Raw genomic sequence first — 15891 nt, 5'->3', positions numbered from 1 at the left:
GACCTTGAGTAACGCACAGTATTGTACTAGATGAGCCTATGGTCTGTCTCACTAGAAGACAGATTTGTACGTTCAGAATTGGCATGAAACGATGCAGATATCATCTCGGGGTGGAAGGAAGTGATCGGCAGGAAGGTTTGACTCTGTCTGGAGGGGGGGGTATATCGCCCCACTGCTTAAATGTGGTCTGTGGCATAAGCTCCTTTTATCTGGTACAAGAGGTGAGTGGCATAAGGAAATTGCCACGTACGGCATTGGGCTGCTACTTTTTGTGCTGTGCCAAGCAGTTCCTCATTGTCACCAGTCTGCATATGAGGGATGCCTGCCTGTATGCGCGTGTGTTGTACAGGTTACGGTTGAACATACATTGTGACTGAGACAGGTGCAGAGGGTTTACCCATCTTGATGTCAGCGGGGTGGGGGTGGGGGGTTGCACATTGGCTGTTTGAACTGAATGGTACCCAATGAGTGCTGAAGAATCCGAATTATTCAAAGATACTTCATCCTTGACCTAATTCTTAGCACGGGAACCGTCCGTATTAGCTACAGTCACGGACTAACCTTAATGCGCCTTTGTAGATGTTGCCAGGTTGCATGCCATTCTCCATTGTCACTTGGGAAGGATGCGGCACAGTGTATGGAATCCAGTATTGTTTTATGCTTGTTCTTTGCACGTACGCATGTGAATGTTCATGAACCCGTGTTCTCCGTTCAGCTTGCCTTGTGCCACTTTGAGAGTTGTGGCTGTACACAGTTTTGCTAGCAAGGGCGGCACAACTTTAATCACGGCAAGTGTGTTAACGTTGGCCCGCAGAACAAGAGCTGGTTCTGCTCCAAACAAAAGTAGCAGTCTTCTGTAGCTTTTCCTGCATTCTCCATTTCACATTTGACGTCTTTTGAAAAGCCTTGAGTAGTATTGGCTGACGCTTGTAAGAGACTTCTTGGTTTGCGTTTTCATTTAGGGGCTCTGCTGCTGGGGTCCCGTTTGTGTCTGGGAAGTGTCACCCACGCCAGCCAAGCACACAGGTTGAGTTTTTATAGGGATTAGATCATGGCATTGATTCCAGGAGAGGACCGCCCCTTTTTTTGTGGGCAGTTGAGCTATGTTTATTCTGACTCCAGTTTCAAGCGGCCAGTGAGGAACACCTCCAGTTCTCTTGCAGCTTGAAAGAGGCAGCGCCTCCCCCCCCCCCCGCTTCCCCTTTGGGGGGGCAATTGGAAACGGTGGTGTTTCAAAGCAAAAGGAGAGGAGATTAAAACCACATGCTGCGCTTTAGCTCTGCGTTACACCTGCTAGTTTGAATATCGTCTGCTCTAGTTTTTGAATGCCAGCCAAGTTCATTACACTGCGGAATTATCTTGGTGTGTGCTTTTACTGTCTTAATTATCTCAACACGGCCATATAGATTCAGATTTTAAAAAGAAATGGATTGTTTTAATACGGCTTCAGTGTTTTTAAGGGCTCTGTCTCATATGCTTTTCTCTCAGGTGCGTTTTTTTCCAAACCCAGACGTGTTACCAGTAGTATTATGTTTGTTAATATCCAAAAATAGAATCGGATTTTTCTTTCTTTCTGATGGTAATTCTTTCCAAATAGTAAAGTCGGGGGTTTATGGTTCGTGTGTAAGTGCTGGTTTAAAAAGCACAGCTTTTTGTGTTTGGGGGGTACATCTGCACCAAGCGGCAGATATTCCATCGCCAGCCCTTCCTCGGGTGATGGGGAGTTGTTCTCTGAAAAAGGGTTCCTTGGAAGTTACAGTGAACGTGAGCTTGCAGAGATGGCTTCTGTTTGGGTCAGCCTTACTCTTTTGTTATGAAGCCTAAATAAACACACACAGAGAGAGACACACACAAACACACAACTGTCCCTCTGTTCCCCATGCTGAGGTGTTGCCATTGCTGGCTGTTGGTACCAGTTTGGTATAGTGGTTAAGTGCACGGACTCTAATCTGGGAGAACCGGGTTTGATTCCCCCCTCCTCCACTTGCACCTGGCTGGATGACCTTGGGCAAGCCCTAGTTCTGATAAGAGCTGTCCTTGAAAAAGGGCAGTTTCTGTCAGAGTGCTCTCAGCCCCACCCACCTCACAGGGTGTCTGTTGTGGGGAGGGGAAGGGAAAGGAGTTTGTCAGCCGCTCTGAGACACCTTTGGGTAGTGAAGGGCGGGGTATAAATCCAATCTCTTCTTCTCCTCTTCTTCTTCTTTTGCGCAAGTGCAAGTGTACATACAGAGTTGACATCAAAGCAGCTCTTGAGCGGGTGGGCTTTCGGGGTCATCGCCCTCATCCCCCGTCCCTTACATTAGTGGGAAACATAATATCATCAGCAGAGGCTGAGGTTCTTTGTGGTAGTTTGTGGTCGTGTTCCAGTACAGCCTCCTCTAACCCATTCTGGACGGTGCTGCTGCTACTTCCCTTTCCTGATTCAACTCCATCAACCTCCATTCCCTCTCTCGTCGGCGAACATAAGAGCTGCCTTGCTGGATCAGGCCAAGTTCTCTGTAGCCCAGCATTCTTGTTTCCAGAAGGGACCAACCGGATGCCGGGGGGTGGGTGGGTTCATAGACAGGGCATAAAAGTGGGGGCCGTCCTGAGAACGTTAAAAGATCCCTGTTGGATCAGGCCAGGGGTACATCTAATCCAGCATCTTGTTTCACGCAGTGGACAGCCAGTTGCCTTGGTGACCCAACAAACAGGGCACAGAGGCCCTGGGGTCTTCCCCTGGTGTGGATTCCCAGCACCAGGATTCAAAAGTTTACTGCCTCCAATTGTGGAGGTTCCTTTTCGTCATCATAGCTAGTGGCCACCGATAGATCTATCTTGTGCACATCTAATTCCTTGCCCTCTGTGCTCATGGCCATCCTGACACACCCTGGCCGTGAATTGCACACTTCAGTTACTCACTGAGGGAAGAACGACTTCCTTTTGCCCATCCTGCCTCTGTTGTTTTTAAACCGTAAGAGGGCCCAACCTTATCACACGGCAGCAAACTTTACAGTGTGATGTCCAAGTATATAATGCCTTCCGGATCACCCTTACGCAAAGGCCCGTTAACTATTTCAAAGCAGTCCAAAAGGTGGGTGAGGCAGGACTTCCCTGTCTTTCCGCCCTGTCGTTGCCTGATTCCCCCCCCCAGTTTCTGGTCCTCGGCAGAGTACTCCCTTGTCAGTGGAGGTTGCATGTAACTGTCAAGGCAGTAGCCATTGATAAACTCATTCTCCACAAATCTGCATGATCCTGTTTGATCTTGGCAAGGCTGTTCCGCTCAAGAGGCGGGACTGCAGTCCAGAGGCAGAGCAATAGAAGGCTCTCAGTCCTGGCAGCTCAAGTTGATTCAGGGTTCCCCATCATGGCGCCCATCAGTACTTCCCTTGGCACCTACCAAGCCTTTCGGGAATTGAGCGTGCCCATTGTATGGCCGGGCTTATTACTGGCTGCCCTCTTTCAAATGAAAGGGTTTTCTACTGGGTGATCAAGAGGACTAGTAAGCTGCTGGGCTTTCCTTAGTCGGGGCGTGGTTCCATTTCCCCCTCAGGCTGTCCTTCTTCCCAGGAGTTATGAGGAAGGAGGTGTTCTATTTTTGCCCCCCCCCCCAGGCAGCCGTTTTGGGTTTGGCTCCACCCCCTGAGGTGGCCATTTTGGGCCGGTGCTCACCACCCTCGCTCAAAATCCCCAAGGTTTTGCCAGCTCGGAAAGGTTGGGGACGCATGAGTTAAAGGATCTCAGGGAGCACGTGCTGGGAATGGTCTCCCTCTGCCTAGAACGGTGGACATCTGCCGGCAGTCAGTAGACAGTGCTGTCCCGGGTGGACCAGTGACCTGACTCTTTACAAGGCAGCCTTGCTTGTGTCTGTAATGTCCACTCCCTGTATAGTGGTTGAGCACCTCTTGGCTAAGAGCATCAAAACTGAAAGCTTTATTTTTTTCCCCTGTAGACCTACCCCCCCCTCCTCCCCTGTGATATCCAAGGATATTTTTACAGGGATGTGGTAACAGCAGCTTTCAGAGCATATCGAGGGCCACAGTACAAGAGGATTGTGTGTACGAGAGAGAGAGTGCCCGGCTGCCATTTTTGACAACACTGTGATTCTTTCCACTTTCGCAGGGGGAACTGATCACCTTCTATTACTACTGGAAGAAAACACCCGAAGCCGCAAGTTCCCGGGCTCACCGCCGGCATCGGAGGCAGGCTGTCTTCCGGAGAATTAAGACCCGAACGGCTTCCACGCCGGTTAACACTCCCTCCAGGCCCCCCTCCAGCGAGTTCTGTAAGTAGGAGGCTAAAAGCAGTGCATTTATCTCTGTTTAGTCGCACAGGGCCGCGGAGGAAGGTAATAGCTCTCCGCCTCTGACCGAACGCAGCCAGGAAAATGGAGTTCGAGCCCTCGCCTGCGCTCGCACTCTCTATTCATTATCCCCATGGATGGCGGGCGGCTGGGATCAGCAGGCAATTGGCTCACGCTGGTGGGAGGCAGTGTAGGCAAGGGGGGGGGGCTGCTGCGGAGAGATGGCCGGCTCGTTTAGGCTTATGTTTGTTCCAATTTGCATGGGAACATGGAGGTTTTCTCCCGTGCCGTCCTTTGCATGGGCCACAAGTGTGCGGCCCAGCAGTACAACGAGTGCCTCTTCCACCCGCGTCTGACGAACACATAATTCCTGATCTCATCTGCTGGTAGATTGCCGGGCTGAGTGTTTCAGAGGGTGGTCTTGTTGTCTGCGGTAGAACAGCTGGATTTGAGTCCAGTAGCATCTTAGAGCACAAGATTTTCAAGGTATGAGCGTTTGCAAGTTGAGGCTCCCTTCATCAGATACAAGTAGGAATGGAGATCCCCGAGTCCTTATATCCCAATCTGAAGGTGAGCCAGGTGTTGGAAAGAAAGGAGTCAGGATGCAGAGGTACAAATGCAGCATTGTACCTCTGCATCCTGACTCCTTTCTTTGCCATGAGAGCTTTGCAAAGCAAAGGGAGCGTTGACTCTCGAAAGCTCGTAACCCGCAGATCTTGTTGGTCTGGGCCGAGTGCGTTTGTTGTGATTCCGCAGGAGCGCGGAACAATACGGTATGCAGTTCTGGCTGCAGGGTTCTGCTTCAGGAAACTCGGCTTCCAAGTTCCTAGCTCTTAGGACTTCAGTGGTTTTTGCTGGAAAGTGCGCTTGCACGACTCCAGCTGTCTCTGAGGCCAGAAGGGCTCCTGAATAAAAAGGTTTCTAGTGTCTTGGGGGTCAAGACAGTGGGCTTAAGTTTGCTGCCCGGCATCCTGAGGACCAAAAACAAAATAAATGATACCGAATGAGAGATCACGCACATGATTTCTGGAGCATGCAGAATTCAACTTCTCCTTGGTTACGAATTTAGATTAACTAGTAGAGGCATTTAGGGTCCACGGTGGCTCAGTGGTTAAGACGCTGAACTGCAGACTGGAAGGTCGGTAGTTCAGCAGTTCGAGACCCGAGTGCCGCGTGACAGAGTGAGCTCCCATCTCTGGCCCCAGCTCCTGCCAACCTAGCAGTTTGAGAGCAAGAAATTGCAAGTAGATAAACAGGTGCCGCTTTGGTGGGAAGGTAACGGCGTTCCGTGCACCTCGGCGTCTAGTCATGCCAGCCACATGACCACGGAAAATGTCTTTGGACAACGCTGGCTCTTCAGCTTGGAAACGGAAATGAGCACCGCACCCTAGAGTCGGATTCGACTGGCTTTCGAGCAAGGGAGACCTTTAGCAGAGGCATTTCCCCCCTTTTTGAATACAGAGTATGCACCATGCTGAATGCACCTTTGGTAATAACTCCAGTTAGGGAGTCAGTATTAATTCCTGACAGTGTCATGTATTTTGTTGGGCTCAGCAACCCCTTGATCTAGTGCGGTGTGGGTGAGCTGAGACCATCCCCACAGGGTGCCTGTGTTTCTGGGACCCAGTGAGGTAACCTGCCCTTGGCCATGCCCATACATACCCAGGGCTGGCAGGCGACCCTGGCAGCAGGTTGGTCCGTGTGACAGACTGCTGGGGGTGGCCTGTCGCTCAGAAGTGGATCACAAGGTCCCGTCCCTGGCTAAAAGGATCCAGTTAAGATGTGCCTCTCAAACCCTGCTCTTTGCGTGACTAGAAGCAGGGCATTTTTCTGTGGTGGCCTCTTATCTTTGGAACACCTCCCCCTTGAGGCTCGCCAGGTGCCTGCCTGCCTGCACTACTACCCATGCTTTTAATGGGTGCTTTACCTTACCAGCTTTTAATGCTTTGCTTCTGTTTTATTTTAATTGTAAGCTGCCTCAAGCAGGACTTTGAGGAGGTGCCATAGAAATATCCTAAACAAATAAAAGAAGGGAACTGGGTGTCAGGAAGAGGCGCTGCCTGAGAGACACTGCCAGTCTGGACAGACCATGCCGGTGGGCCCGTGCTTTGATTCAATATAAAGCAGCTCCTTAGGTTTATCTGTGCCTCTCACTGCGGCCCAAAGCCGAGGCTCTGGATGCCTTGCACTAAATTAGCACTTTGGAGTCTGTTCCACAGTAACCCTCCTGGCCCATCAAGAGCTTTGCGTGTATTTGTGTAATCGATCCTGCTTCTGCTAGTCATGAAGGGGACCAAGGGAAGCCTTTGTGACCCTGAAGCCCCTTGACCTCTGGCAGACCTCAATAGCCCCCCCCCATTTCTTGAGACTTCCCTTGACACTCTCCTCAGCCTTTAACACCCACCCTTCCACCACCCCCACCACCTAATCTTCAGAGTTGCAGAGATGCCAGAAATCTCTGTCTTTGCCGTGAGTTGACAGGCTGCTAGATTCTGTGCTGAATGGCAGTACTGTTGCAGAATCGATCCACACCGTGTTAGCTAAAGCCAAGAGGGCCAGATGTCTCTTTTACTCCCTCCCCCTGTCAAGGGGGTACTTAGGAATCCAGAGTTATTTCTGTTTGGGAATTCTAACTCCAGTGCCCGGTGGTTTTTGAGTTGCCAATATTGCACACACAAAGAAGACAGCATGCAGACCTGCACAGTGGTGTGTGTGTGTGTGTGTGTGTGTGTGTGTTTGATTTTGGTGTTGAGCCAGAAAAGAACTTTGCCCTTGGCCGAAGGGTGCTCTCAAGCTCTTTCTGAGCCAGACCGTGACCAGTTTATGGAGTCCAGTGTGGAAGACTCCCAAGCTGCAGACAATCTCGTGTGTGAATGAGGAGTTTCTGAGGATGGCACAGCGGAAAAGCAAAGACAGAGAAACTTCCTCCCTTGGTGATTTGTTCTTTCCCCCCTCCCTTTTCTTTGTGAATTACAGTGGATCTGAGTTCAGCCAGCGAGGATGACTTCGACAGCGAAGACAGCGAGCAGGAGCTGAAGGGCTACGCCTGTCGCCACTGCTTCACCACCAGTAGGCATCTTCCTCTGTCTCCTCTCTCCTCGCCACCCCCACCCCCCCAAAAAAACCCGAGCACTTTCCACAGATTTTGACTGGATGGGTACATGTACTTGATGTCCCTTCCGCCATTTTGGAAGCACGATTCAAAAGTCCCTCGTTGTGGCCCTTGGAAAAGTCTTTCCCTTCTTGGCCCTTCTTCGCTTGCATTGCCAGGGCAAGACAAGGCTCAAAAAGGTTCAAGCATTCAAAGTGCTTAATGTTACCTTGATACAGCATTGCTGTGTGTGTGTGTGGGGGGGGTGTTTCAGTATTGTCTCCATGCTGTGGATGGAAAATAGGAGGCTGAGGCTGCGTCCCGAGCCGTGTTCCCTCTAAGCTGAGATAGTGAGAGCTAGCTCACAGTTTTTTAGCCTCTGGCTCACACATTTTTGTCTTAGCTCTGGAAGGATGGGGCTCCAGAACAAACTAATTTATTCAGTAGCCGAATCTCTCGCTCACAACTGTAGAATGCCAGTCGCTCCCAAAGTAGAATTTTTGCTCACAGGACTCCACAGCTTAGAGGGAGCATTGGTCCTGAGTTCCTCCTAATGATTCGCTGCACAGGTGAGATTTGTGCTACGAACTTCCCCCGTCCTACATTGGCTTGTGAACTGAGACCACGACTTTTTGGCCATTGTGTCAGTTCATTTCCGTTTGTATCCTGCTGTCAGATGGAGGCAGTACAGGAAACAACCCCCCAGAATACATACAAACCCCCCCATATTTTTCAAAACTTAAAAAAAAAATTAACAAACTGCAGCTGGATTTTAGGTGTGTATCTCCAGCCTGTTTTGGGAAAAGAAGCAGAATTTAAGACAGTAATGGATTCTGCACATTCCAAGTTGCGCTTTGGCCTACGACAACAACCCAGTTTGCTCGCCTTCTCTTTCCACCGCAGCCTCCAAGGACTGGCACCACGGCGGGCGGGAGAACATCTTGCTGTGCACCGACTGCCGCATCCACTTCAAGAAGTACGGGGAGCTACCGCCCATCGAGAAGCCGGTGGACCCACCCCCCTTTATGTTTAAGCCTGTCAAAGAGGAAGAAGATGGACTCAGCGGGAAGCATAGCATGAGGACACGGCGTAGTCGAGGCTCGGTAGGTCGCTTGCCACCTTCCCCGCTGTCCCGTCCTCTTGTGTCCTAGGGGGAACTCAGAACTGTAAGCCTGGTCCGTAGAGATGGGTGCTGTTCTGACCAAGTACTGTCTTACAACTTGCCTTTGTCACCGTTTTGTGTGTGTGTGCGCGCGCATGCAACGGTCACCCCAAAATACTCTTTGAGGAGCATAGGCTTGATTCTGAGCAAGTCCTTTCTTACATCTCGCATCTGCCGTGTGTGTGTGTAGCAGTCAACCCAAAATACTATGTGAGGAATGTAGGCTTGGTTAGATGTGAACTTCCAAGCATGGAAGGTGCTGTATTGGCGAGTGAAGCCACTTCCCAGCCAGCACCTGTAGCAGACCAAAGATTAAACTTCTGAAGAGGTGCAGAGAAGCCAGTCAGCCTGGCGAGCACGTCCCCAGGAGCTGTGGCTGCCTGTGCAGAGCCAGTTTGATTCCCCACTCCTCCGCACACAGGTGCTGGTGTGACCTTGGGTCAGTCACAAGTTCTCTCAGAGCTGTTCTCTCAAGGGCAGTCCTCGAAAGAGCTCTCTCAGCCCCACCTGCCTCACAGGGTGTCTGTGGTGGGGAGGGGAAGGGAAAGGAGATTGTGAGCCGCTCTGAGACTCCTTCGGGTAGTGAAGGGCGGGGTATAAATCCAATCTCTTTTTATTCTTATTGTTCAGGAGGGTTGAGCCCAAACAGTGGGCCATCTTAGTTGTCCTCTTTGTAAGCTGTGAAAAGGGGCTCTGCCTCAGGCCTTCCTGGAAAGGGCATGCTTGACCACTGACCCCTAGCCTCTTCCTACACGGAATCTAGAAGTATTTTTGGGGGGTGTACAGCAGGAGCTGCTTGTGCAAAACAGGCAGGCAGAAGTGGGAAGGTTGTGTACCTTTTAGGGGCGTCTTCTCGTGCAAGCTGATTGGTTGGGGTTGCTAGGCAGCAAGACTCCTCCCCTGTCTCCTTGGCCATCCTAACCTCTCTTCGGTTGCACTTGTGTTCCCATTGCTGCCAAACACCTTGTAAAGTTGCTCTTTCAGTTCTTTGACACAACTTCATCATTTTTACAGTCTCCAGCTATCCAAACAGCTGCTAAATTAGGAAGGGAGCAGACGACAACAGTGTTAATTGTTGCCGTGTAATCTTGCCCCTGCGGAATGTGCTGAAACTTGAAGGGGGACTTTGGGCTGCCTCTGCCTTTCTCTGCAGATCTGCTCTTCTTCCCCATCATCTCGGTTTAGTTCAGCAAATCTTTTTTTATTTCTCATCAAGTGACCTTTTTTTTAATGAGGACTAAATTGTAAGGGGTACGGCAGCCCTTGGTTTTAGCTGATCAGATTCTGAAAAGAGCTGCAAAGCACGGATAGATTGAAACATCAAAAAGGTGGGGGGGGTTTCTCCTTTTTATTTTTAGCCGCTTTCTACTTGGAAGCGAAACTCAGAGCTTCATTTGACAGGGCCGAGGTTTTGAAATAAATGTTCTTTGTAGGACCCTGAGATTCAGAGAGAAGGACAACAAAGATCTTGTTCTGTGTCAGCCTGAAGGCTGCCAAGCTGGGAGTTTTGCTCTTAGTGGGGGAGAAAATCACACAAGATTATATTAATCGGCTTATAAATAAATAAATTACTAGTGGCTGGTGATAGTCATGGTGTGTGTGTTGAGCCAGTTTGGTGCAGTGGTTAAGTGTGCAGACTCTAATCTGGGAGAACCGGGTTTGATTCCCCACTCCTCCACATGCTGGATAACTTTGGGTGAGCCATAGTTCTGTCAGAGCTGTTCTGGAAAGAGCAGTTCTGGAAAGAGCTCTCTCAGCCCGGCCTACCTCACGGGGTGTCTGTTGTGGGGAGGGGAAGGGAAAGGAGTTTGTAAGCCACTCTGAGACTCCTTTGGGTAGTGAAGGGCGGGTGTAAATCCAATCTCCTCCTCCTCCTCGTCTTCTTTTAGTAACATAGTTACACCCTACATCAGCATGGTGTAGTGGTTAAGTGTGGCATCCTTGAATCTGGAGGGCTGGGCTTGATTCCCCTCTCCTCCTCCCCCACATGTAACCTGCTGGATGACCTTGGGCCAGTCACAGTTCTCTCTGAACTCTCTCAGCTCCACCTACCTCACAAGGTGCCCGTTGTGGGGAGAGGAAGGGAAGGTGATTGTAGGCAGCTTCGAGACTCCTTAAGGTAGAGAAAAGCAGGGTATAAAATCCAACTCCTCCTCTTCTTCCTCTTCCTCCTCCTTGTAGTACCCTTGAAAGTAGTTGCATCTCCCTGTTGAGTTTTATCTTGTTCTGGGGCAGCAGCCGGCGGCACATGTGCTTTTTTTGAGACCCATCCAGTCCTCCCAGAAGATTCCTGAAAGAGTCTGTTGCTGTACCGTAGCTTTCTGCTTCTGTTAGCTGATTTCTTGGGGTATGGTAGAACAAACAGGGAGGAAAGAGTATTTGCTGTATTCTGAGAGGTTTTTGATAGGAAATTTTATTTATTTATTTATTTATTTTTCATATTCATATCCCGCCCTCCCCACTGGGCTCAGGGCGGCTCACAAGGGCAAGGTAAAACCGAGCCATAGTTCAAACATATGATACATAATAAAAACATCCAGCATTAAAACAGTGGTGCTCAACCAATTACTAAACGTAAATCCAAGATGGCTCAGCTCAGTTCTTCTCCAGGATCTTCTAAACATTCCCAAGTTCTTCCTCAGGGCCTCGCCAGGACGTCCTTTAGGTGCAGTGACGGTGATGGTATAGTGGGGCAGCGGCTCCTACTCAAAAGCCTGGCGGAAGAGCTCCGTCTTGCAGGCCCTGCGGAACTGCATAAGGTCCCGCAGGGCCCGGATCTCCCCCGGGAGCTCATTCCACCAGGTAGGAGCCGCCACCGAAAAAGCCCTGGCCCTGGTCACAGCTGATTTGGCATCCTTGGGGCCCGGGATGTCCAACAGATTTTGGGCCCCTGACCGTAGTGCTCTTGGGGGAACATGTGGGGAAAGGCGGTCCCTCAGGTAGGCTGGACCCACTGTCACTCCTACCGGTGCTTTAAAAAGGCACCTGACTATGAAAAGATCAAGGGAGGGCTTCACTGGGATCCGTTGCAAGGGAAACGCAACCACCATTTTGCCCCCCAAAGCCGGCAAGGCCCATACGTGGCAGCCTTTGTCACACTGCCTACATTTCTGTGTCCACCAGCAGATGTCTACACTACGCAGTGGTCGTAAGAAGCAGCCCACCAGCCCCGATGGTAGAACCTCCCCCATCAACGAAGACATCCGGTCCAGCGGCCGCAACTCTCCCAGCGCTGCCAGCACTTCGAGTAATGATAGCAAAGCGGACTCTGTGAAGAAGTCCACCAAGGTACATTCTGACCGCTCCAAGAGATGCTCGTGGGCCTATTCCGACATTGGCCAGATAAATCCGTGGAGGGTCGGGTCGCTGTGCTGAATGGCACAGAGGAACCTCCTCCATGTTGTGAGGAAGCCTGCCTCTTGAGTGCCGGGAAGGGCAGAGATGTGGGTGAGCGTGGAAAACAGGATGGTGGCCTAGTTGGGACATAATGGTGGTTCTTCCTATAACTCACATGGGATGGAGAGACACCACTGCTTGGCTGAATGTGGATGTCTGTTAAGCGCATGAATCTGCTGCCCAGTAACTCCACGGTTGTTCCCCCCCCCTCCCTTAACATGGTCTTCCTTTCTGCTTCTCATGTGTGGTAGAAAATAAAAGAGGAGGCATCATCTCCTCTCAAGAGTTCCAAGCGGCAGCGAGAAAAGGCAGCGTCTGACACGGAGGAGCCTGAAAGAATCAACGCCAAAAAAACCAAAACTCAAGTAAGTCCCACAAGGAAGTCTTCTGGCTTGGGTATGACCCCTTTTCATTTGGGCAGCAGGCTGGGAGCCAAGCATTATTATTATTTTTTTGGCAGGGGCAGTCAGTAAGGAGAACAAAACCCACCCCGGCAGGGTTGCTATACCTCACCCTCCCTAACCCAAAATGGGTTTCCTAAGGCTGGCCATACACAAATTTCCTGCCCAGGGTTATCACCGAGGACAGAAGCCCATGTCTCTGGGTGTTGCCCTCGAGCATGTGTGAATGGGTCACTCTCCCCAGTACAGCTGATGGGTTCTTGGGGTGGGGGTGGGGCAGGTTTCCTTCCCCCTCAGAGACGAGCTCCAGCGGGAGGCAGGTAAGCCCCGACCCCCCGAAACACAATTCACCAAGGAGTTCTTTTACCCAGTGAAACAGCCCTGTTCTCCCGCTGCTTCTGTTTGATGGGGCAGTCTCAGGAGACCTTCCCACAGGATTCTGTTCAGTGTTGAGTGGTTCAGAGCATACCTGGATTTGCTGTTCGGGGCACTCAGGTGCGCCTGAACAGATTCCCCATTCCGCATCCGCTCAGGATGGCCACCAGCTGTCCCGCAGCGATGCCCTGATTCTTAAGAGGTGCTCTTCCCCTTTCCTTCCTCCGCCCCCCCCCCCAGGAGATCAGCAGGCCCAACTCCCCATCGGAGGGTGAAGGGGAAGGGGAGAGCTCCGACAGCCGCAGCGTGAACGATGAGGGCAGCAGCGACCCCAAGGACATCGACCAGGACAACCGGAGCACCTCGCCCAGCATCCCCAGCCCCCAGGACAACGAGAGCGACTCGGATTCGTCGGCCCAGCAGCAAGTGCTGCAGACGACCAACGGCCCCTCCTCCCAGCCCCGGCGCCCCCTCATTCCCACATCCAGCAGGGCCCCGCCCTTCACCCCCAGAGGCTCCCTTCACCTCATCCGCCCCTGCAGCCTCTGGCCGTGCCCCAGAGCCAGCCCCCGGTCCCCGTCGCCTCTCAGCCGCACCAGCAGCCTCCGCTCCACGGGCAGATCCAGGCGGTCCCTCACGGCCTCCCCGGACAGCCCCTCCTGCCTCACCCGGCCTCCTCTCAGCCTTTCCCTCTCCCGCCTCCGTCGTCGTCCTCCGCTCAGTCTCAGGTTCCCCTGCAGCCGCCCCACGCGGCGCTGCAGGTCCCGGCAGCCCACCCCCCCGATCCCTCAGCTCCCCACCCCGGCGCACAAGCATCCCCCCCACCTCTCGGGGCCTTCGCCGTTCTCCATGAATTCCAACCTGCCGCCCCCGCCCGCCCTGAAGCCGCTCAGCTCCCTCTCGACGCACCACCCGCCCTCCGCGCATCCGCCTCCCTTGCAGCTGATGCCGCAGAGTCAGCCCCTGCAGCCTTCTCCGGCACAGCCCCCCGTCCTGACGCAGAGCCAGAGCCTGCCTCCCTCGGCCAGCCACCCCTCCTCCGGCCTCCATCCAGTCCCTCCACAGCCCCCTTTCTCCCAGCACCCCTTTGCCCCCGGGGGCCCGCCCTCCATCACGCCGCCCTCTTGTCCGTCAACTTCCACGCCACCTTCTGTGCCTGGCATCCCGCCTCAGGCCGCGGTCTCCACGTCGGCGGCTTCCTGCGGAAACGTCCCGGTGGTGGCGTCATGTACGATACCTCCCATCCAGATCAAAGAGGAGGCCCCGGACGAGGCCGAGGAACCGGAAAGCCCGCCTCCCCCGCCCCGGAGTCCGTCGCCAGAACCGACAGTGGTGGATACACCGAGCCACGCGAGCCAGTCGGCTAGGTAAGGAGGACGGGGGCAGATCCCCTCCGCTCACCTTGGTGGGGCTTGCCGGCCGGGGTCGCTCTTGCTCTCACCTGGTGGGGGTTTTGCCTTCCGGAACAGAGGGTTGTGGGTAAAGGTTTACCCCTTGTAGGAATGCAGCGTTCCCTCAGCGGGGCTTGTCTAGATGGAGACTCTCGTGGCCGGGGTCGAGGGCGGTGAGCCCCCGCAAAGCAGGCGTGCCTCCGCATCCTGGGCCTCCTCACAAAAACTGTCAGATGTGTCCAGGAAATGCCGCGATCCTAGAGAAGAATCAGTCTCATGACGCAGTTTCCATAGGCTTGAAAGGAGGAAGCGACAATTCCCCCCCCCCCTTGGAGATGCTGCTAACTTCAAAAATGGTTTAATGTTTTGTCCCTGACCTGGATAGCCCAAGCAAGCCCCATCTCATCAGGTCTCGGAAGCTAAGCAGGGCCGACCCTGGCTAGTTTTTTTGGGATGGGAGACCTCCAGAGAATGTCAGGGCCGGGAGGCAGAGGCAGGCTACCAAGCCACTTCTCAAGCATGGACGGCTTCAAGAGGGAATTAGATAAGCATATGGAACAGAGGTCCATCAGTGGCTATTAGCCACAAGGTATAGATAGGGACTCTGGGGCAAGGGATGCTCTGTCATCTTGGTGCTTGGGGGGGGTCAACAGTGGGAGGGCTTCTAGTGTCCTGGCCCCACTGGTGGACCTCCTGATGGCACCTGGTATTTCTGGCCACTGTGTGATACAGAGTGTTGGACTGGATGGGCCTTTGGCCTGATCCAACATTGGCATCTCTTATGTTTTTATGTTCTCTGAACATCCTCCATGCCCCAAGTAGGAGTCGCCAGAGGTCACTGTGACTTCCAGGCACAGGCACACAGGCACACACGCAAAATGTTTAAAACAAAAAAAAAAATGGTTCAATGTTTGATTCCTTGCCATTTGGTAAGCAAAAACCTCTGCTGTTTCAGGCTGCTTCTCAACAGCTTACCCTGTCTTTCTTTTTAACCAGGTTTTACAAGCACCTGGATCGTGGCTACAACTCGTGTGCGAGAACGGATCTCTACTTCATGCCGCTAACAGGCTCCAAACTGGCCAAGAAGCGGGAGGAGGCCATCGAGAAGGCCAAGAGGGAGGCGGAGCAGAAGGCAAGAGAAGAGAAGGAGAGGGAGAGAGAGAAGGAGAAGGAGAGGGAGAGAGAGCGGGAGCGTGAGAGAGAAGCAGAAAGAGTGGCGGTAGGTTTGTCTGTCTGTCAGTCAGCCCCAAGGGTCTTCCAGACACGTTCCAACGTAACCGAGACCCTGATTGCATGCAGTCCCCTGGTGTTTTCACAGGGCAGTGCGAGGACTCCACGGGGATTAAGCGCCTACATTAGGCAGTCCGAGGCTGCCATTTTTCCCCTGCTGCCTTGCAAACCTTTGGTCCTCTCCTGCATGCGAAGGGCTTCCTCTTTGCTCCCAAACAAGGAGCGTCAGGCTGCCGCTTGATGCCCAGGTTCAGGAAACGGATGGTGGCGGAGAAAGAAGGGGCCTGTGTTGGGGGCACGTAGGTCTGGATCCCCATGCAAGGCTTCCAGTCGTGCCATAAGGGTTCCAGACTTCTGCTTCCCTTCTTAAAAATCTTATCATGGTTCTTTTCTTTATGTCAGTTGTTTTCAGAAATTTGCTCCAGCGCCTGTTATGTGTGATAATTAACAGCAGCTCCTCCTGGGTTGCTCCCACCAGTGTACCGGTATCTAGAAGCTCTGATACTTTCAGAAAGAAATCTGGGGGCTGCAGGGGTCCCTGGCTCCTTTGGGGGTGTGGCAAG

General features: G+C 52.6%; 1 protein-coding gene across 1 annotated transcript in view; it reads left to right on the top strand.

Annotated features, from left to right (window-relative positions):
• RERE (arginine-glutamic acid dipeptide (RE) repeats) overlaps positions 1–15891 on the top strand; it is a 301925-nt gene that overhangs the window by 268125 nt on the left and 17909 nt on the right. The window contains 9 exon segments of the mRNA XM_015411042.1: positions 4102–4264; positions 7259–7351; positions 8277–8476; positions 11662–11823; positions 12183–12296; positions 12948–13169; positions 13172–13483; positions 13485–14074; positions 15095–15317. Coding sequence (XP_015266528.1) covers positions 4102–4264; positions 7259–7351; positions 8277–8476; positions 11662–11823; positions 12183–12296; positions 12948–13169; positions 13172–13483; positions 13485–14074; positions 15095–15317 — 2079 coding nt within the window.

Source organism: Gekko japonicus, unplaced genomic scaffold (assembly GCF_001447785.1).
Source record: "Gekko japonicus isolate JY-2015 unplaced genomic scaffold, Gekko_japonicus_V1.1 scaffold450, whole genome shotgun sequence".
Classification (NCBI taxonomy): Eukaryota; Metazoa; Chordata; class Lepidosauria; order Squamata; family Gekkonidae; genus Gekko; species Gekko japonicus.
This window is presented reverse-complemented; position numbering and strand designations above follow the sequence as displayed.